The sequence below is a fragment of the Oncorhynchus gorbuscha genome, linkage group LG11 (genome assembly GCF_021184085.1).
Source record: "Oncorhynchus gorbuscha isolate QuinsamMale2020 ecotype Even-year linkage group LG11, OgorEven_v1.0, whole genome shotgun sequence".
NCBI lineage: Eukaryota > Metazoa > Chordata > Actinopteri > Salmoniformes > Salmonidae > Oncorhynchus > Oncorhynchus gorbuscha.
Genome location: NC_060183.1, coordinates 85,554,884 through 85,578,883, shown reverse-complemented (window position 1 = coordinate 85,578,883; position 24,000 = coordinate 85,554,884). Strand labels below are relative to the sequence as shown.

General features: G+C 43.7%; 1 protein-coding gene across 2 annotated transcripts in view; it reads right to left on the bottom strand.

Annotated features, from left to right (window-relative positions):
- Positions 1–21,155, bottom strand: part of LOC124047989 (netrin receptor DCC-like) — an 83,244-nt gene extending 62,089 nt beyond the window's left edge. For both annotated transcript variants that reach the window (XR_006841153.1, XM_046368351.1), the window contains exons 1-2: positions 20,929–21,155; positions 17,734–17,850 (exon numbers count right to left, since the gene is read on the bottom strand). Coding sequence is in view for 1 of the 2 variants with exons in the window: in XM_046368351.1 (XP_046224307.1) it covers positions 17,734–17,850; positions 20,929–21,076 (265 nt within the window). In the remaining variant the exon portion in view is untranslated. The remainder of the gene's footprint in view (positions 1–17,733; positions 17,851–20,928) is intronic.
- Positions 21,156–24,000: the final 2,845 nt, after the last annotated feature.

Here is a 24,000-nt window from a genome sequence, read left to right as displayed (position 1 = left end):
GAGATACTAAACACAACCCTACAGGTAGAGAGATACTAAACACAACCCTACAGGTAGAGAGATACTAAACACAACCCTACAGGAAGAGAGATACTAAACACAACCCTACAGGTAGAGAGATACTAAACACAACCCTACAGGTAGAGAGATACTAAACACAACCCTACAGGAAGAGAGAGACTAAACACAACCCTACAGGAAGAGAGAGACTAAACACAACCCTACAGGTAGAGAGATAGTAAACACAACCCTACAGGAAGAGAGATACTAAACACAACCCTACAGGTAGAGAGATACTAAACACAACCCTACAGGACAGAGAGATACTAAACACAACCCTACAGGAAGAGAGATACTAAACACAACCCTACAGGAAGAGAGAGACTAAACACAACCCTACAGGAAGAGAGAGACTAAACACAACCCTACAGGAAGAGAGAGACTAAACACAACCCTACAGGTAGAGAGATACTAAACACAACCCTACAGGTAGAGAGATACTAAACACAACCCTACAGGAAGAGAGAGACTAAACACAACCCTACAGGTAGAGAGAGACTAAACACAACCCTACAGGTAGAGAGATACTAAACACAACCCTACAGGAAGAAATACTAAACACAACCCTACAGGTAGAGAGAGACTAAACACAACCCTACAGGTAGAGAGAGACTAAACACAACCCTACAGGTAGAGAGAGACTAAACACAACCCTACAGGAAGAGAGATACTAAACACAACCCTACAGGAAGAGAGATACTAAACACAACCCTACAGGTAGAGAGAGACTAAACACAACCCTACAGGTAGAGAGATACTAAACACAACCCTACAGGAAGAGAGAGACTAAACACAACCCTACAGGTAGAGAGATACTAAACACAACCCTACAGGAAGAGAGAGACTAAACACAACCCTACAGGAAGAGAGAGACTAAACACAACCCTACAGGTAGAGAGAGACTAAACACAACCCTACAGGTAGAGAGATACTAAACACAACCCTACAGGAAGAAATACTAAACACAACCCTACAGGTAGAGAGAGACTAAACACAACCCTACAGGTAGAGAGAGACTAAACACAACCCTACAGGTAGAGAGAGACTAAACACAACCCTACAGGAAGAGAGATACTAAACACAACCCTACAGGAAGAGAGAGACTAAACACAACCCTACAGGAAGAGAGATACTAAACACAACCCTACAGGTAGAGAGATACTAAACACAACCCTACAGGAAGAGAGAGACTAAACACAACCCTACAGGAAGAGATATACTAAACACAACCCTACAGGTAGAGAGATACTAAACACAACCCTACAGGAAGAGAGAGACTAAACACAACCCTACAGGTAGAGAGATACTAAACACAACCCTACAGGAAGAGAGAGACTAAACACAACCCTACAGGTAGAGATACTAAACACAACCCTACAGGTAGAGAGAGACTAAACACAACCCTACAGGTAGAGAGATACTAAACACAACCCTACAGGAAGAGAGAGACTAAACACAACCCTACAGGTAGAGAGATACTAAACACAACCCTACAGGTAGAGAGATACTAAACACAACCCTACAGGAAGAGAGATACTAAACACAACCCTACAGGTAGAGAGATACTAAACACAACCCTACAGGAAGAGAGAGACTAAACACAACCCTACAGGAAGAGAGATACTAAACACAACCCTACAGGTAGAGAGAGACTAAACACAACCCTACAGGAAGAGAGAGACTAAACACAACCCTACAGGAAGAGAGATACTAAACACAACCCTACAGGTAGAGAGAGACTAAACACAACCCTACAGGTAGAGAGATACTAAACACAACCCTACAGGAAGAGAGATACTAAACACAACCCTACAGGTAGAGAGAGACTAAACACAACCCTACAGGTAGAGAGAGACTAAACACAACCCTACAGGAAGAGAGATACTAAACACAACCCTACAGGTAGAGAGAGACTAAACACAACCCTACAGGTAGAGAGAGACTAAACACAACCCTACAGGAAGAGAGATACTAAACACAACCCTACAGGAAGAGAGAGACTAAACACAACCCTACAGGTAGAGAGAGACTAAACACAACCCTACAGGTAGAGAGAGACTAAACACAACCCTACAGGAAGAGAGATACTAAACACAACCCTACAGGAAGAGAGAGACTAAACACAACCCTACAGGAAGAGAGATACTAAACACAACCCTACAGGAAGAGAGAGACTAAACACAACCCTACAGGAAGAGAGATACTAAACACAACCCTACAGGACAGAGAGATACTAAACACAACCCTACAGGACAGAGAGATACTAAACACAACCCTACAGGTAGAGAGATACTAAACACAACCCTACAGGTAGAGAGATACTAAACACAACCCTACAGGTAGAGAGAGACTAAACACAACCCTACAGGAAGAGAGATACTAAACACAACCCTACAGGAAGAGAGATACTAAACACAACCCTACAGGAAGAGATACTAAACACAACCCTACAGGTAGAGAGAGACTAAACACAACCCTACAGGAAGAGAGATACTAAACACAACCCTACAGGTAGAGAGAGACTAAACACAACCCTACAGGAAGAGAGATACTAAACACAACCCTACAGGTAGAGAGAGACTAAACACAACCCTACAGGAAGAGAGATACTAAACACAACCCTACAGGTAGAGAGAGACTAAACACAACCCTACAGGTAGAGAGAGACTAAACACAACCCTACAGGTAGAGAGAGACTAAACACAACCCTACAGGAAGAGAGAGACTAAACACAACCCTACAGGAAGAGAGATACTAAACACAACCCTACAGGTAGAGAGAGACTAAACACAACCCTACAGGTAGAGAGAGACTAAACACAACCCTACAGGTAGAGAGAGACTAAACACAACCCTACAGGAAGAGAGATACTAAACACAACCCTACAGGAAGAGAGATACTAAACACAACCCTACAGGAAGAGAGATACTAAACACAACCCTACAGGAAGAGAGATACTAAACACAACCCTACAGGAAGAGAGATACTAAACACAACCCTACAGGAAGAGAGATACTAAACACAACCCTACAGGAAGAGAGATACTAAACACAACCCTACAGGAAGAGATATACTAAACACAACCCTACAGGAAGAGAGATACTAAACACAACCCTACAGGTAGAGATACTAAACACAACCCTACAGGAAGAGATATACTAAACACAACCCTACAGGAAGAGATATACTAAACACAACCCTACAGGAAGAGATATACTAAACACAACCCTACAGGAAGAGATATACTAAACACAACCCTACAGGTAGAGAGATACTAAACACAACCCTACAGGAAGAGAGAGACTAAACACAACCCTACAGGTAGAGAGATACTAAACACAACCCTACAGGAAGAGATATACTAAACACAACCCTACAGGAAGAGATATACTAAACACAACCCTACAGGAAGAGAGATACTAAACACAACCCTACAGGAAGAGATATACTAAACACAACCCTACAGGTAGAGAGATACTAAACACAACCCTACAGGAAGAGATATACTAAACACAACCCTACAGGTAGAGAGATACTAAACACAACCCTACAGGAAGAGAGAGACTAAACACAACCCTACAGGAAGAGAGAGACTAAACACAACCCTACAGGAAGAGAGAGACTAAACACAACCCTACAGGAAGAGAGAGACTAAACACAACCCTACAGGTAGAGAGAGACTAAACACAACCCTACAGGAAGAGAGATACTAAACACAACCCTACAGGAAGAGAGATACTAAACACAACCCTACAGGAAGAGATATACTAAACACAACCCTACAGGAAGAGATATACTAAACACAACCCTACAGGTAGAGATACTAAACACAACCCTACAGGTAGAGAGAGACTAAACACAACCCTACAGGAAGAGAGAGACTAAACACAACCCTACAGGAAGAGAGAGACTAAACACAACCCTACAGGAAGAGAGAGACTAAACACAACCCTACAGGTAGAGAGAGACTAAACACAACCCTACAGGAAGATAGATACTAAACACAACCCTACAGGAAGAGAGATACTAAACACAACCCTACAGGAAGAGATATACTAAACACAACCCTACAGGTAGAGAGAGACTAAACACAACCCTACAGGAAGAGAGATACTAAACACAACCCTACAGGAAGAGAGATACTAAACACAACCCTACAGGAAGAGATATACTAAACACAACCCTACAGGTAGAGAGAGACTAAACACAACCCTACAGGAAGAGAGAGACTAAACACAACCCTACAGGAAGAGAGAGACTAAACACAACCCTACAGGTAGAGAGAGACTAAACACAACCCTACAGGAAGAGAGATACTAAACACAACCCTACAGGAAGAGAGATACTAAACACAACCCTACAGGAAGAGATATACTAAACACAACCCTACAGGAAGAGATATACTAAACACAACCCTACAGGTAGAGATACTAAACACAACCCTACAGGTAGAGAGAGACTAAACACAACCCTACAGGAAGAGAGAGACTAAACACAACCCTACAGGAAGAGAGAGACTAAACACAACCCTACAGGAAGAGAGAGACTAAACACAACCCTACAGGTAGAGAGAGACTAAACACAACCCTACAGGAAGAGAGATACTAAACACAACCCTACAAGAAGAGAGATACTAAACACAACCCTACAGGAAGAGATATACTAAACACAACCCTACAGGTAGAGAGAGACTAAACACAACCCTACAGGAAGAGAGATACTAAACACAACCCTACAGGAAGAGAGATACTAAACACAACCCTACAGGAAGAGATACTAAACACAACCCTACAGGTAGAGAGAGACTAAACACAACCCTACAGGAAGAGAGATACTAAACACAACCCTACAGGAAGAGAGATACTAAACACAACCCTACAGGTAGAGAGATACTAAACACAACCCTACAGGTAGAGAGAGACTAAACACAACCCTACAGGAAGAGAGAGACTAAACACAACCCTACAGGAAGAGAGAGACTAAACACAACCCTACAGGAAGAGAGAGACTAAACACAACCCTACAGGTAGAGAGAGACTAAACACAACCCTACAGGTAGAGAGATACTAAACACAACCCTACAGGAAGAGAGAGACTAAACACAACCCTACAGGTAGAGAGATACTAAACACAACCCTACAGGTAGAGAGATACTAAACACAACCCTACAGGTAGAGAGAGACTAAACACAACCCTACAGGTAGAGAGATACTAAACACAACCCTACAGGTAGAGAGATACTAAACACAACCCTACAGGTAGAGAGATACTAAACACAACCCTACAGGTAGAGAGATACTAAACACAACCCTACAGGTAGAGAGAGACTAAACACAACCCTACAGGAAGAGAGAGACTAAACACAACCCTACAGGAAGAGAGATACTAAACACAACCCTACAGGAAGAGAGATACTAAACACAACCCTACAGGTAGAGAGATACTAAACACAACCCTACAGGTAGAGAGAGACTAAACACAACCCTACAGGAAGAGAGATACTAAACACAACCCTACAGGAAGAGAGATACTAAACACAACCCTACAGGAAGAGAGAGACTAAACACAACCCTACAGGAAAGAGATACTAAACACAACCCTACAGGAAGAGATACTAAACACAACCCTACAGGAAAGAGAGACTAAACACAACCCTACAGGTAGAGAGATACTAAACACAACCCTACAGGTAGAGAGAGACTAAACACAACCCTACAGGAAGAGAGAGACTAAACACAACCCTACAGGTAGAGAGAGACTAAACACAACCCTACAGGTAGAGAGATACTAAACACAACCCTACAGGTAGAGAGAGACTAAACACAACCCTACAGGAAGAGAGAGACTAAACACAACCCTACAGGTAGAGAGAGACTAAACACAACCCTACAGGTAGAGAGATACTAAACACAACCCTACAGGTAGAGAGAGACTAAACACAACCCTACAGGAAGAGAGATACTAAACACAACCCTACAGGAAGAGAGAGACTAAACACAACCCTACAGGTAGAGAGATAGTAAACACAACCCTACAGGAAGAGAGAGACTAAACACAACCCTACAGGTAGAGAGATACTAAACACAACCCTACAGGTAGAGAGAGACTAAACACAACCCTACAGGTAGAGAGAGACTAAACACAACCCTACAGGTAGAGAGAGACTAAACACAACCCTACAGGAAGAGAGATACTAAACACAACCCTACAGGAAGAGAGATACTAAACACAACCCTACAGGAAGAGAGATACTAAACACAACCCTACAGGTAGAGAGAGACTAAACACAACCCTACAGGAAGAGAGAGACTAAACACAACCCTACAGGTAGAGAGATACTAAACACAACCCTACAGGTAGAGAGATACTAAACACAACCCTACAGGAAGAGAGAGACTAAACACAACCCTACAGGTAGAGAGAGACTAAACACAACCCTACAGGTAGAGAGATACTAAACACAACCCTACAGGAAGAGAGAGACTAAACACAACCCTACAGGTAGAGAGATACTAAACACAACCCTACAGGTAGAGAGATACTAAACACAACCCTACAGGTAGAGAGAGACTAAACACAAACCTACAGGTAGAGAGATACTAAACACAACCCTACAGGTAGAGAGATACTAAACACAACCCTACAGGTAGAGAGATACTAAACACAACCCTACAGGAAGAGAGATACTAAACACAACCCTACAGGTAGAGAGAGACTAAACACAACCCTACAGGAAGAGAGAGACTAAACACAACCCTACAGGAAGAGAGATACTAAACACAACCCTACAGGAAGAGAGATACTAAACACAACCCTACAGGTAGAGAGATACTAAACACAACCCTACAGGTAGAGAGAGACTAAACACAACCCTACAGGAAGAGAGATACTAAACACAACCCTACAGGAAGAGAGATACTAAACACAACCCTACAGGAAGAGAGAGACTAAACACAACCCTACAGGAAGAGAGATACTAAACACAACCCTACAGGAAGAGAGATACTAAACACAACCCTACAGGTAGAGAGATACTAAACACAACCCTACAGGTAGAGATACTAAACACAACCCTACAGGTAGAGAGAGACTAAACACAACCCTACAGGTAGAGAGATACTAAACACAACCCTACAGGTAGAGAGATACTAAACACAACCCTACAGGTAGAGATACTAAACACAACCCTACAGGTAGAGAGAGACTAAACACAACCCTACAGGAAGAGAGATACTAAACACAACCCTACAGGAAGAGAGATACTAAACACAACCCTACAGGAAGAGAGATACTAAACACAACCCTACAGGTAGAGAGATACTAAACACAACCCTACAGGAAGAGAGATACTAAACACAACCCTACAGGTAGAGAGATACTAAACACAACCCTACAGGAAGAGAGATACTAAACACAACCCTACAGGTAGAGAGATACTAAACACAACCCTACAGGTAGAGAGATACTAAACACAACCCTACAGGTAGAGAGAGACTAAACACAACCCTACAGGAAGAGATACTAAACACAACCCTACAGGTAGAGAGATACTAAACACAACCCTACAGGAAGAGATACTAAACACAACCCTACAGGTAGAGAGATACTAAACACAACCCTACAGGTAGAGAGATACTAAACACAACCCTACAGGTAGAGAGAGACTAAACACAACCTTACAGGAAGAGAGATACTAAACACAACCCTACAGGTAGAGAGATACTAAACACAACCCTACAGGAAGAGAGAGACTAAACACAACCCTACAGGTAGAGAGATACTAAACACAACCCTACAGGAAGAGAGAGACTAAACACAACCCTACAGGAAGAGAGATACTAAACACAACCCTACAGGAAGAGAGATACTAAACACAACCCTACAGGAAGAGAGATACTAAACACAACCCTACAGGAAGAGAGATACTAAACACAACCCTACAGGAAGAGAGATACTAAACACAACCCTACAGGAAGAGAGATACTAAACACAACCCTACAGGAAGAGAGATACTAAACACAACCCTACAGGTAGAGATACTAAACACAACCCTACAGGAAGAGAGATACTAAACACAACCCTACAGGAAGAGAGATACTAAACACAACCCTACAGGAAGAGAGATACTAAACACAACCCTACAGGTAGAGATACTAAACACAACCCTACAGGAAGAGAGATACTAAACACAACCCTACAGGAAGAGAGAGACTAAACACAACCCTACAGGAAGAGAGATACTAAACACAACCCTACAGGAAGAGAGATACTAAACACAACCCTACAGGAAGAGAGATACTAAACACAACCCTACAGGAAGAGAGATACTAAACACAACCCTACAGGAAGAGAGATACTAAACACAACCCTACAGGTAGAGAGAGACTAAACACAACCCTACAGGGAAGAGATACTAAACACAACCCTACAGGTAGAGAGAGACTAAACACAACCCTACAGGAAAGAGATACTAAACACAACCCTACAGGTAGAGAGATACTAAACACAACCCTACAGGAAGAGAGATACTAAACACAACCCTACAGGAAGAGAGATACTAAACACAACCCTACAGGTAGAGAGAGACTAAACACAACCCTACAGGTAGAGAGATACTAAACACAACCCTACAGGAAGAGAGATACTAAACACAACCCTACAGGAAGAGAGATACTAAACACAACCCTACAGGTAGAGAGATACTAAACACAACCCTACAGGAAGAGAGAGATACTAAACACAACCCTACAGGTAGAGAGAGACTAAACACAACCCTACAGGAAGAGAGAGACTAAACACAACCCTACAGGTAGAGATACTAAACACAACCCTACAGGAAGAGAGAGACTAAACACAACCCTACAGGTAGAGAGATACTAAACACAACTCTACAGGTAGAGAGAGACTAAACACAACCCTACAGGAAGAGAGATACTAAACACAACCCTACAGGTAGAGAGATACTAAACACAACCCTACAGGTAGAGAGATACTAAACACAACCCTACAGGAAGAGAGATACTAAACACAACCCTACAGGAAGAGAGATACTAAACACAACCCTACAGGAAGAGAGATACTAAACACAACCCTACAGGAAGAGAGATACTAAACACAACCCTACAGGAAGAGAGATACTAAACACAACCCTACAGGAAGAGAGATACTAAACACAACCCTACAGGAAGAGAGATACTAAACACAACCCTACAGGTAGAGAGAGACTAAACACAACCCTACAGGAAGAGAGATACTAAACACAACCCTACAGGTAGAGAGAGACTAAACACAACCCTACAGGAAGAGAGATACTAAACACAACCCTACAGGTAGAGAGATACTAAACACAACCCTACAGGAAGAGAGATACTAAACACAACCCTACAGGAAGAGAGATACTAAACACAACCCTACAGGTAGAGAGAGACTAAACACAACCCTACAGGTAGAGAGATACTAAACACAACCCTACAGGAAGAGAGATACTAAACACAACCCTACAGGTAGAGAGATACTAAACACAACCCTACAGGTAGAGAGATACTAAACACAACCCTACAGGAAGAGAGAGATACTAAACACAACCCTACAGGTAGAGAGAGACTAAACACAACCCTACAGGAAGAGAGAGACTAAACACAACCCTACAGGTAGAGATACTAAACACAACCCTACAGGAAGAGAGAGACTAAACACAACCCTACAGGTAGAGAGATACTAAACACAACTCTACAGGTAGAGAGAGACTAAACACAACCCTACAGGAAGAGAGATACTAAACACAACCCTACAGGAAGAGAGATACTAAACACAACCCTACAGGTAGAGAGATACTAAACACAACCCTACAGGAAGAGAGATACTAAACACAACCCTACAGGAAGAGAGATACTAAACACAACCCTACAGGAAGAGAGATACTAAACACAACCCTACAGGTAGAGAGATACTAAACACAACCCTACAGGAAGAGAGATACTAAACACAACCCTACAGGAAGAGAGATACTAAACACAACCCTACAGGAAGAGAGAGACTAAACACAACCCTACAGGTAGAGAGATACTAAACACAACCCTACAGGTAGAGAGAGACTAAACACAACCCTACAGGAAGAGAGATACTAAACACAACCCTACAGGAAGAGAGATACTAAACACAACCCTACAGGAAGAGAGATACTAAACACAACCCTACAGGAAGAGAGATACTAAACACAACCCTACAGGTAGAGAGAGACTAAACACAACCCTACAGGAAGAGAGATACTAAACACAACCCTACAGGAAGAGAGATACTAAACACAACCCTACAGGAAGAGAGATACTAAACACAACCCTACAGGAAGAGAGAGACTAAACACAACCCTACAGGTAGAGAGATACTAAACACAACCCTACAGGAAGAGAGATACTAAACACAACCCTACAGGTAGAGAGATACTAAACACAACCCTACAGGTAGAGAGATACTAAACACAACCCTACAGGTAGAGAGATACTAAACACAACCCTACAGGAAGAGAGATACTAAACACAACCCTACAGGTAGAGAGATACTAAACACAACCCTACAGGAAGAGAGAGACTAAACACAACCCTACAGGAAGAGAGATACTAAACACAACCCTACAGGTAGAGAGAGACTAAACACAACCCTACAGGAAGAGAGAGACTAAACACAACCCTACAGGAAGAGAGATACTCAACACAACCCTACAGGTAGAGAGAGACTAAACACAACCCTACAGGAAGAGAGAGACTAAACACAACCCTACAGGAACATCTAAAGCCGGACTGAAACAGGGATGGACTGCCTGGACTCATTTTAGATGAAAAACATTTTTTTTTATGATTTCCATTTATGCAAGGCTGTTCCCAACAGACAGACAGACAGACAGACAGACAGACAGACAGACAGACAGACAGACAGACAGACAGACAGACAGACAGACAGACAGACAGACAGACAGACAGACAGACAGACAGACAGACAGACAGACAGACAGACAGACAGACAGACAGACAGACAGACAGACAGACAGACAGACAGACAGACAGACAGACAGAAAATACTGGAGAACTAGTGACTGACTGAGCCTTGACCTTGAAAAGAGCCCTGAGGGCTTCAAGAAGAGGGAAGAGAGGAGGGAGAGAGGAGGGAGAGTGGGATGGAGGAGGGAGAGAGGAGGGAGAGTGGGATGGAGGAGGGAGAGAGGAGGGAGAGTGGGATGGAGGAGGGAGAGAGGAGGGAGAGAGGAGGGAGAGAGGAGGGAGAGTGGGATGGAGGAGGGAGAGAGGAGGGAGAGTGGGATGGAGGAGGGAGAGAGAGGAGGGAGAGTGGGATGGAGGAGGGAGAGAGAGGAGGGAGAGTGGGATGGAGGAGGGAGAGAGAGGAGGGAGAGTGGGATGGAGGAGGGAGAGAGGAGGGAGGGAGGAGGGAGAGTGGGATGGAGGAGGTAGAGAGGAGGGAGAGAGAGGAGGGACAGTGGGATGGAGGAGGGAGAGAGGAGGGAGGGAGAGGAGGGAGAGTGGGATGGAGGAGGGAGAGAGGAGGGAGGGAGAGGAGGGAGAGTGGGATGGAGGAGGGAGAGAGGAGGGAGAGTGGGATGGAGGAGGGTGCTTCGCTGTTAAAACGCCCAGGGTACTCCACACAGAGAGAGATCGCTATCTCTTAAACTGTCTCCGACCTGGAGGGGAGAAATAATTGTCTGGTGTGTTTGTGTGTGCGTGTGCGTGTGCGTGCGCGTGCGCGTGCGTGTGCGTGTGCGTGTGCGTGTGTGTGTGTGTGTGTGTGTGTGTGTGTGTGTGTGTGTGTGTGTGTGTGTGTGTGTGTGTGTGTGTGTGTGTGTGAGAGAGATCTTTCTCCCATCTATCACTTCTTTCACAATAGGATCCATCTGTACCTCGCAGCATCCGGAGCAACTTTCATTATGCTGTCAATGTGACTTCCATTACACAGGAGTTCACTATACTGCAGTCCTGACTACTGAGACTACTCTCACTGTACTGAAGTCCTGACTACTGAGACTACTGAGACTACTGAGACTACTCTCACTGTACTGTAGTCCTGAGTACTGAGACTACTCTCACTGCACTGTAGTCCTGACTACTGAGACTACTCTCACTGCACTGTAGTCCTGAGTACTGAGACTACTGAGACTACTGAGACTACTGAGACTACTGAGACTACTCTCACTGTACTGTAGTCCTGAGTACTGAGACTACTCTCACTGTACTGCAGTCCTGACTACTGAGACTACTGAGACTACTGAGACTACTGAGACTACTGAGACTACTGAGACTACTCTCACTGTACTGTAGTACTGACTACTGAGACTACTCTCACTATACTGTAATACTGACTACTGAGACTACTGAGACTACTCTCACTATACTGAAGTCCTGACTACTGAGACTACTGAGACTACTGAGACTACTCTCACTGTACTGAAGTCCTGACTACTGAGACTACTCTCACTGTACTGTAGTCCTGACTACTGAGACTACTGAGACTACTCTCACTATACTGAAGTCCTGACTACTGAGACTACTGAGACTACTGAGACTACTGAGACTACTGAGACTACTCTCACTGTACTGAAGTCCTGACTACTGAGACTACTGAGACTACTCTCACTGTACTGAAGTCCTGACTACTGAGACTACTGAGACTACTGAGACTACTCTCACTGTACTGTAGTCCTGACTACTGAGACTACTCTCACTGTACTGAAGTCCTGACTACTGAGACTACTGAGACTACTGAGACTACTCTCACTGTACTGTAGTCCTGAGTACTGAGACTACTCTCACTGCACTGTAGTCCTGACTACTGAGACTACTCTCACTGCACTGTAGTCCTGAGTACTGAGACTACTGAGACTACTGAGACTACTGAGACTACTGAGACTACTCTCACTGTACTGTAGTCCTGAGTACTGAGACTACTCTCACTGTACTGCAGTCCTGACTACTGAGACTACTGAGACTACTGAGACTACTGAGACTACTGAGACTACTGAGACTACTCTCACTGTACTGTAGTACTGACTACTGAGACTACTCTCACTATACTGTAATACTGACTACTGAGACTACTGAGACTACTCTCACTATACTGAAGTCCTGACTACTGAGACTACTGAGACTACTGAGACTACTCTCACTGTACTGAAGTCCTGACTACTGAGACTACTCTCACTGTACTGTAGTCCTGACTACTGAGACTACTGAGACTACTCTCACTATACTGAAGTCCTGACTACTGAGACTACTGAGACTACTGAGACTACTGAGACTACTGAGACTACTCTCACTGTACTGAAGTCCTGACTACTGAGACTACTGAGACTACTCTCACTGTACTGAAGTCCTGACTACTGAGACTACTGAGACTACTGAGACTACTGAGACTACTCTCACTGTACTGAAGTCCTGACTGCTGAGACTACTCTCACTATACTGTAGTACTGACTACTGAGACTACTGAGATGGGATGGGAATATGAGGTAGTTGGAGTAGATTGGGTAGATGGGGGTAAATGAGGTAGATGTGGGTAGATGAGGAAGATGGGGTAGATGAGGTAGATGGAGTAGATGAGGTAGATGGAGTAGATGAGGTAGATGGGGTAGATGAGGAAGATGGGAGTAGATTAGGTAGATGGAGTAGATGAGGTAGATGAGGAAGATGGGGGTAGATGAGGAAGATTGTGGTAGATGAGGATGATGGGGTAGATGAGGTAGATTGGGGTAGATGAGGTAGATGGAGTTGATGAGGTAGATGGAGTAGATGAGGTAGATGAGGTAGATGGAGTAGGTGAGGTAGATGGGTTAGATGAGGAAGATGGGGGTAGATGAGGTAGATGGGTTAGATGAGGAAGATGGGGAAAGATGAGGGAAGATGAGGAAGATGGGGTAGATGAGGTAGATGGAGTAGATTGGGTAGATTGGATAGATGGGGTAGATGAGGAAGATGGGAGTAGATGAGGAAGAAGAGGGTAGATGAGGAAGATGGGGGTAGATGGGGCAGGTGAGGTAGATGAGGAAGATGATGTTAGATGGGGTAGATGAGGAAGATGGGAGTAGATGAGGAAGAAGAGGGTAGATGAGGAAGATGATGGGGTAGATGAGGGAAGATGAAGAAATGGGATAGGTGAGGCAAGATGTTGGTAGGTGAGGTAGATGGGGGTAGATGAGGAATATTATGTTAGATGGGGTAGATGAGGAAGATGAGTGTAGGTGAGGTAGATGGGGTAGATGAGGTAGATGGGGTAGATGTGGTAGACGAGGAAGGTGATGTTAGATGGGGTAGATGGGGTAGGTAAGGTAGATGGGGTAGATGAGGTAGATGGGGTAGGTGAGGTAGATGGGGGTAGGTGAGGTAGATGAGGTAGATGGGGTAGATGGGGTAGGTGAGGTAGATGGGGTAGATGGGGTAGATGGGGGTAGGTGAGGTAGATGGGGTAGGTAAGGTAGATGGGGTAGATGAGGTAGATGGGGTAGGTGAGGTAGATGGGGGTAGGTGAGGTAGATGAGGTAGATGGGGTAGATGGGGTAGGTGAGGTAGATGGGGTAGATGGGGTAGATGGGGGTAGGTGAGGTAGATGGGGTAGATGAGGTAGATGAGGTAGATGGGGGTAGGTGAGGTAGATGAGGTAGATGGGGTAGATGGGGTAGGTGAGGTAGATGGGGGTAGATGGGGTAGGTGAGGTAGATGCGGTAGGTGAGGTAGATGGGGGTAGTTGAGATAGATGGGGTAGGTGAGGTATATGGGGGTAGATGGGATAGGTGAGGTAGATGAGGTAGATGGGGTAGATGAGGTAGATGAGGTAGATGGGGGTAGGTGAGGTATATGGGGGTAGATGGGATAGGTGAGGTAGATGAGGTAGGTGAGGTAGATGGGGTAGATGGGGTAGATGAGGTAGATGAGGTAGATGGGGGTAGATGAGGTAGGTGAGGTAGATGGGGTAGATGGGGTAGATGAGGTAGGTGAGGTAGATGGGGTAGGTGAGGTAGATGGGGGTAGATGAGGTAGATGAGGTAGATGAGGTAGATGGGGTAGGTGAGGTATATGAGGTAGATGAGGTAGATGAGGTAGATGGGGTAGGTGAGGTAGGTGAGGTAGATGGTGGTAGATGGGATAGGTGAGGTAGATGGGGGTAGGTGAGGTAGTTGAGGTAGATGGGGTAGGTGAGGTAGATGGGGTAGGTGAGGTAGATGGGGGTCGTTGAGGTACATGGGGTAGGTGAGGTAGATGGGGGTAGATCGGGTAGGTGAGGTAGATGAGGTAGGTGAGGGAAATGGGTGTAGGTGAGGTAGATGAGGTAGATGGGGGTAGGTGAGGTAGATGGGGGTAGATGGGGTAGATGAGGTAGATGGGGTAGGTGAGGTAGATGAGGTAGATGGGGTAGATGAGGTAGATGGGGGTAGATGAGGTAGATGAGGGTAGATCAGGTAGATGAGGTAGATGAGGTGGATGAGGTAGATGGGGTAGATGAGGTAGATGACGAAGATGGGGTAGGTGAGGTAGATGAGGTGGATGAGGTAGATGGGGTAGATGAGTGTAGATGGAGGTAGATGAGGGTAGATGGGGTAGATGAGGTAGATGAGGTAGATGAGGGTAGATCAGGTAGATGAGGTGGATGAGGTAGATGGGGTAGATGAGTGTAGATGGGGGTAGATGGGGGTAGATGAGGTAGATGGGGGTAGGTGAGGTAGATGAGGTAGATGAGGTAGCCTCAGTACACAAATTAAAGCAACAAGCAATTTATTTATGTTAAACCTTTACATTCGTTTATAATTTGATTTAAAACAGCTCACCAGTAAACATACCAACATATGCACCTTTGTTAAAACTTGTGATAATACACAGTACCAGTCAGAAGTTTGGACACACCTACTCATTCAAGGGATTTTCTTTATTTTTACTATTTTCTACATTGTAGAATAATAGTGAAGACATCAAATCTATGAAATAAAACATATGGAATCATGTAGTAACCAAAAAAATGTTTAAAAAAAATCTAAATATCTTTTATATTTGAGATACCACAAAATCAGCCAACAAGTGCTCAGCATATGTGGGAACTCTAAGACTGTTGGAAAGGCATTCCAGGTGAAGCTGGTTGAGAGAGTGCCAATAATGTGTAAAGCTGTCATCAAGGCAAAGGGTGGCTTCTTGGAAGAATTTCAAATATAACATATATTTTTGGGGGTTACTACATGATTTCATAGTTTTGTTTTTTTCAATATTTCACTACGTAGAAAATAGTACAAATGAAGGAAAACTCTTGAATGAGTCGGTGTGTCAAAACTTGTGACTGGTACCGTAGTCGGTTTCTAACAATTAGACCACAGTTCAGACAGAAACACATCGTAATTAGACTACAGTTCAGACAGAAACACATCGTAATTAGAATGTTGACATAACACAGTGACATCAATTAATCTCACTAATATCATTTTAATTGGATTAATCATCTGGGACTGACTCTGTAGACCCATTTAATCCTAATCTCATAATCTGATAATCAACTCAGATTATGACCTCTTCTCATCAGAAATATGAGGTTGCAGCAGTAAAACAGTGAGAGGGGTCCTCTCCTCTCCTCTCCTCTACCTCTCCTTGCCTCTCCTCTACCTCTCCTCTACCTCTCCTCTCCTCTCCTCTACCTCTCCTCTCCTCCCCTCTCCTCCTCCTCCTCTCCTCTCCTCCCCTCTCCGCCTCCTCCTCCTCCTCTCCTCTCCTCCACTCTCCTCCTCCTCCTCTCCTCTACCTCTCCTCTCCTCTCCTCCACTCTCCTCCTCTAACTCTCCTATACCTCTCCTCTCCTCTCCTCCTCTACCTCTCCTCTTCTCTCCTCTCCTCCTCTACCTCTCCTCCTCTACCTCTCCTCTCCTCCTCTACCCCTCCTCTCCTCCTCTACCTCTCCTCTTCCTCTCCTCTCCTCTCTCCTCTCCTCTCCTCTCCTCTCCTCTCCTCTCCTCTCCTCTCCTTTTTTCTCCTGTCTTCTCCTTCTCCTTAATGAACTGACATTACAGGAGATGACTAGAGGCTTTATATATGTATGTGTATGTGTGTGTGTATATATATATGCGTGTATATATGTGTGTGTATATATGTGTGTGTATATATATGTGTGTGTGTATGTGTGTGTATATATGTGTGTGTATGTGCATGTGTGTGTGTGTGTATATATATGTGTATGTGTGTGTGTGTATGTGTGTGTGTATATATATATGCGTGTATATATGTGTGTGTATATATGTGTGTGTATATATATGTGTGTGTGTATGTGTGTGTATATATGTGTGTGTATGTGCATGTGTGTGTGTGTGTATATATATGTGTATGTGTGTGTGTGTATGTGTGTGTGTATGTGTGTGTGTATGTGTGTGTGTGTGTCTCTCTCTCTGTGTGTTTCTCTCTTCTCTGTGTGTGTCTCTTCTCTGTATCTGTCTCTTCTCTGTATCTCTCTCTCTCTCTCTCTCTCTCTCTCTCTCTCTCTCTCTCTCTCTCTCTCTCTCTCTCTCTCTCTCTCTCTCTCTCTCTCTCTCTCTCTCTCTCTCTCTCTCTCTCTCTCTCTCTCTCTCTCTCTCTCTCTGTGAGATGGATTCCGGCTGATCGTGATTGACTAACGCGCGCTAGCGGTCAGTGTGTGTTGTTAACTTACTGGTGTTGCTAGGCTGAGAGTCCATGGGGATCAACAGCTTGGTACGCGTCGCCCTCCTGTCAGCTAGAGAGCGCTCTAACGTTGAGATGCAGCTGGAAGCCTCATCGTTGTCTCCGCCTGGAAGGAAAATCATTATTGTATGTATTGTCTATTTTTGAAGTTTTGTTGACATTTTATTATTGTAAATAAGATTCCTTTTTTTCATCGGGATTCCACCTGTCTAAATGAACGGATACAGGGGAAAAAAGAAGAAGAAGAAGAACAAGGAGTTGAACCAATGACAAGTAGTGTCTAGGCAGGGGTCGGCAACTTTAGGGGTCGGCAACTTTTAGGGGTCGGCAACTTTAGGGGTCGGCAACTTTTAGGGGTCGGCAACTTTAGGGGTCGGCAACTTTTAGGGGTCGGCAACTTTAGGGGTCGGCAACTTTTAGGGGTCGGCAACTTTAGGGGTCGGCAACTTTAGGGGTCGGCAACCGTTAGGGGTCGGCAACCTTTAGGGGGTCGGCAACCTTTAGGGGGTCGGCAACCTTTAGGGGTCGGCAACTTTTAGGGGTCGGCAACCTTTAGGGGGTCGGCAACCTTTAGGGGGTCGGCAACCTTTAGGGGGTCGGCAACCTTTAGGGGGTCGGCAACCTTTAGGGGGTCGGCAACCTTTAGGGGGTCGGCAACCTTTAGGGGTCGGCAACCTTCAGGGGTCGGCAACCTTTATGAGTAATTTTGGTTAAAAAAAAACAAACAAATAAATAATAACAAGAAAAGGTTTTTTTTTAGGGATGCCACACAAAAAAACAAATGTGAGCCATTTTTATGCCTAATAGAGTCAACATAGCAGTCGGCTCCAATTACCACGGAATCTAGTATTGGGTGAAGACGAGAGGGGAGAATTAAAGTGAACATACAGCAGAGATGTTACATATTTGTTTTTCGTTGCAGAGAGGCGCTCCTTCTCATCATCCCTCAGCTCTTCCTCCTCCCTCTGGTTCGACCAAAAAACCACTGTCTACCAGACGACGGGAGAAACTCTAGTGGCTCTTCATTACTTCAGCCTCATGCACCTATTCAAGCTGCTGCTCCTATTACAAGTGAACGTGAAAATATTCTTTGATATTTATTAAAAAAGGACACCAGGTCCTTCTGTAGCTCAGTTGGTAGAGCATGGCGCTTGTAACGCCAGGGTAGTGGGTTCGATCCCCGGGACCACCCATACGTAGAATGTATGCACACATGACTGTAAGTCGCTTTGGATAAAAGCGTCTGCTAAATGGCATATATTATTATTATATTAAGAACACTATGTTGGGAAGTGGATAAGGAGTTTTCAAGGCTCATAAAAGGGTTGACAGTGGTGAATAAAATCTTAAACATGAATTCGCTCGTAAAAACAGCAGCTCTCGGCTGTATTTGTCAACAGTTGTTCAGTGAAAAGTTTTGAAATGTCACAAAAGCGTCCATGTGGGCTGGTGGAAGCTGCAGACACAGTGATCTGATTGGCCCTGCAGTGGGCCTATAGGTGCACTTGATTTTGCAGTCAGGGACCGCCGGGAGGCGGAGTTTGTACTTTCAGGCACATGGAATGAAATGGTTCTAAATGAGGAACACTTTGACTATCCAGCGCCTAAGGGTGGGGTCTAAAAACAACCAGGAAGTCAGGAAGTGAGGGGGAGGGTGAAAAGCTGCGTAATGCTCAGGAGCCACGGCTTTGCCGACCCCCTGGTCTGTGGAGTATGAGTTTAGTAGCCTCCCTCGGCAACCAAAGTGAGGAAAATAAACAAATACATTTGTATCAGAACAGATTTAGACTATTATTGCCTTTACTGCCTTGTTAACTATAACACCAAAGTCCTCTATATCTGGATAAGAAATCAAATCGATAAAACATTCTGCATTTTCATCACAGACATATTATGAACAGAGATATTATGAACAGAGATATTATGAACAGAGATATTATGAACAGAGATATTATGAACAGAGATATTATGAACAGAGATATTATGAACAGACATATTATGAACAGAGATATTATGAACAGAGATATTATGAACAGAGATATTATGAACAGAGATATTATGAACAGAGATATTATGAACAGAGATATTATGAACAGAGATATTATGAACAGAGATATTATGAACAGATATTATGAACAGAGATATTATGAGCAGACGTATTATGAACAGAGATATTATGAACAGAGATATTATGAGCAGACGTATTATGAACAGAGATATTATGAACAGAGATATTATGAACAGAGATATTATGAACAGAGATATTATGAACAGAGATATTATGAGCAGACGTATTATGAACAGAGATATTATGAACAGAGATATTATGAGCAGACGTATTATGAACAGAGATATTATGAACAGAGATATTATGAACAGAGATATTATGAACAGAGATATTATGAACAGAGATATTATGAACAGACGTATTATGAACAGAGATATTATGAGCAGACGTATTATGAACAGAGATATTATGAACAGAGATATTATGAACAGAGATATTATGAACAGAGATATTATGAACGGAGATATTATGAGCAGACGTATTATGAACAGAGATATTATGAACAGAGATATTATGAACAGAGATATTATGAACAGAGATATTATGAACGGAGATATTATGAGCAGACGTATTATGAACAGAGATATTATGAACAGAGATATTATGAGCAGACGTATTATGAACAGAGATATTATGAGCAGACGTATTATGAACAGAGATATTATGAACAGAGATATTATGAACAGAGATATTATGAACGGAGATATTATGAGCAGACGTATTATGAACAGAGATATTATGAACGGAGATATTATGAACAGAGATATTATGAACAGAGATATTATGAACAGAGATATTATGAACAGACGTATTATGAACAGAGATATTATGAACAGAGATATTATGAACAACATCACAGAGAAACAGCCACCTTCAATGTGAAGAGATACTTTTAAAGAGAGAATGATGATAACAGAAGGTGACAATTTCCCCCTCAGAGACAGTTTATCCTATCCTTCCTCTCCCTTTTCTGATGCATTTTTTCCTTTAAAAACAATCAAGAATGTATTGTTTTGTTGATGGACCGCACAACTACAGACAGGCTGGAAACATGAAAGTTTTCAAAGAGTTGACACCATAACTAGTTACCCTCACTAACATTCTGGCTGGTCTTACCTGAGTGGCTGCTCTTACTGCCCATCTGGCTCCCTGATTGGCTGTGACTGACAGACTGAGACCTGATATCCTGGATAGAACCCTGGATGGGCGAATCGCGTCCGGAGGGGGCGGCGCTGGCAGGCTTCTCAATGTTCTTCAGTTCCATCTCCTCATGATGTATCCACAGGTCTGGAGGTCTCAGGTCCTTCTGACTACCTTTTCTCTTCCCTGTACTGTGGGTGGCACGCTTCCTACAGACGGGAGGGAGAGGGAGAGAGTTAGAAAGAGAGAAAGACAAAGATGGAAGTGATAAAAGGATATGAGAACGGAGGGAGAGGGAGAGAAAGCTTAGAGAGTGTAAGAAAGAGAGACAAAAGAGAGAGGGAGACGTGATAGAGAGGTTACATGGACCCATGAGACACAGAGGGAGGGAGAGAGAGAGAAAGCTTAGAGAGTGTAAGAAAGAGAGACAAAAGAGAGAGGGAGACGTGATAGAGAGGTTACATGGACCCATGAGACACAGAGGGAGGGAGAGAGGGAGAGAAAGCTTAGAGAGTGTAAGAAAGAGAGAGGGAGACGTGATAGAGAGTTTACATGCACCCATGAGACACAGAGGGAGGGAGAGAGGGAGACGTGATAGAGGAGTTAGATGGACCCATGAGACATAGAGGGAGGGAGAGAGGGAGACGTGATAGAGAGGTTACATGGACCCTTGAGACATAGAGGGAGGGAGAGAGGGAGTTTACTTTAGGGAACAGAACAGGGCTCTTGGCGAGGTGGGTACTTTAGATTAGGGGTTCCCAACCTAGGTGGCAAGCCACGATTGTTTCGCGATTGATTATACTGATCAAAAACTATGCATTAATCGGCGATGCTTTAGGCTAGAAACAAGAGGTAAAATGCCGGAAGAAGACGTGACTGATGTACATTGGAAATAATATACTCTGATGTACATGGGAAATAATATACTCTGATATACATGGGAAATAAAGTACTCTGAAGTACATGGGTAGTGGGTTCGATCCCCGGGACCACCCATACGTAGAATGTATGCACACATGACTGTAAGTCGCTTTGGATAAAAGCATCTGCTAAATGGCATATATTATTATTATTATTTTATTATAAATAATATACTCTGATATACATGGGAAATAAAGTACTCTGATGTACATGGGAAATAAAATACTCTGATGTACATGGGAATATCTTTGGTTCGTCTCTATGACATTCAGAAGCTGAGCTTACGACCTTCTAAAGTCGAGGACTCAGAGAAACAGTGACGTTGCTTTGGAAGTAATCTGATACAATGTGTGACTGTCGCTATTAATTGATCTTTTCACTTTCTGTAAAAGAGAAGAAATAAATTAAATAAATTAAATAAATTAAATAAATTAAATAAATTAAATTCAGGATTCATATAAAAGTATAAAAATAAAACGTGTTTGCGGAAAAGCATTTGGAGAAATCGGATCTAGACTTTATTATCTATTATTATTATACAGTGGGGCAAAAAAGTATTTAGTCAGCCACCAATTGTGCAAGTTCTCCTACTTAAAAAGATGAGAGAGGCCTGTAGTTTTCATCATAGGTACACTTCAACTATGACAGACAAAATGAGAGAAAAAATTCCAGAAAATCACATTGCAGGATTTTTAATGATTTTTTTTTGCAAATTATGGTGGACAATAAGTATTTGGTCACCTACGAACAAGCAAGATTTCTGGCTCTCACAGACCTGTAACTTATTCTTTAAGGGGCTCCTTTGTCCTCCACTCGTTACCTGTATTAATGGCACCTGTTTTTTTTAATTCATTTAATTTTAATTTTACCTTTATTTAACCAGGCAAGTCAGTTAAGAACAAATTCTTATTTTCAATGACGGCCTGGGAACAGTGGGTTAAATTTGTAAGTCGCTCTGGATAAGAGCGTCTGCTAAATGACTTAAATGTAAATGTAAATGCCTGTTCAGGGGCAGAACGACAGATTTGTACCTTGTCAGCTCGGGGGTTTGAACTCGCAACCTTCCGGTTACCAGTCCAACGCTCTAACCACTAGGCTACCCTGCCGCCCCAACCTTGAACTTGTTATCAGTATAAAATACACCTGTCTATCTATCTATCTATCTATCTATCTATCTATCTATCTATCTATCTATCTATCTATCTATCTATCTATCTATCTAGATGGGGGTGGAAACCTCTAGTGAACGGGACCGTTGTCATCATCAGACACTAATAACGCAACGGACATAAATCTTCCTAGAAAATATTCCTATTCATGAAAATCACAAGTGAAATATATCGGGACACAGCTTAGCCTTTTGTTAATCACCCTGTCATCTCAGATGCTCAAGCCAAAGCTCGACAAGCCTTTGGGAGAATGTCATATGATGAAACCAAAATATAACTTTTTGGTAAAAACTCAACTTTGGAGGACAAAGAATGCTGAGTTGCATCCAAAGAACACTCACACACACAAATCCACACACACACACACACACACACACACACACACACACACACACACACACACACACACACACACACACACACACACACACACACACACACACACACACACACACTAACGAACTAGCTGAACTTTCACTTTTCTTTCTCTCCCGTGTTGAAAGGATCTAATGAATAAAGTATCAGAAGGTCTTCACTAATGGCAGGGTGTGTGAGATCTGTACTGTAAGAAGTCCAACTTACAGAACAAGACAGAGAATCTCTCTCTCTCCCTTCCTCCCCCCCAAACCCTCCCTCCTCCCTCCCTGCCTCTCTCTCTCTCCAACCCTCCCTCCCTCCCCCTCTCCCTCCCTCCCTCCCTCCCTCCTCCCTCTCTCCCCCTCTCCCTCTCTCCCCCTCCCTGCATCTCCCTCCCTCCCTCCCTCCCCCTCTACCCCCTCTCCCTCCATCCCTCTCTCCCCTCTCCCCCTCTCCCCCTCTCCCTCCCTCCCTCCCTCCCTCCCTCCCTCCCTCCCTCCCTCCCTCCCTCCCTCCCTCCCTCTCTCCCCTCTCCCTCTCTCCCCCTCCCTGCATCTCCCTCCCTCCCTCCCCCTCTACCCCCTCTCCCCCCATCCCTCCT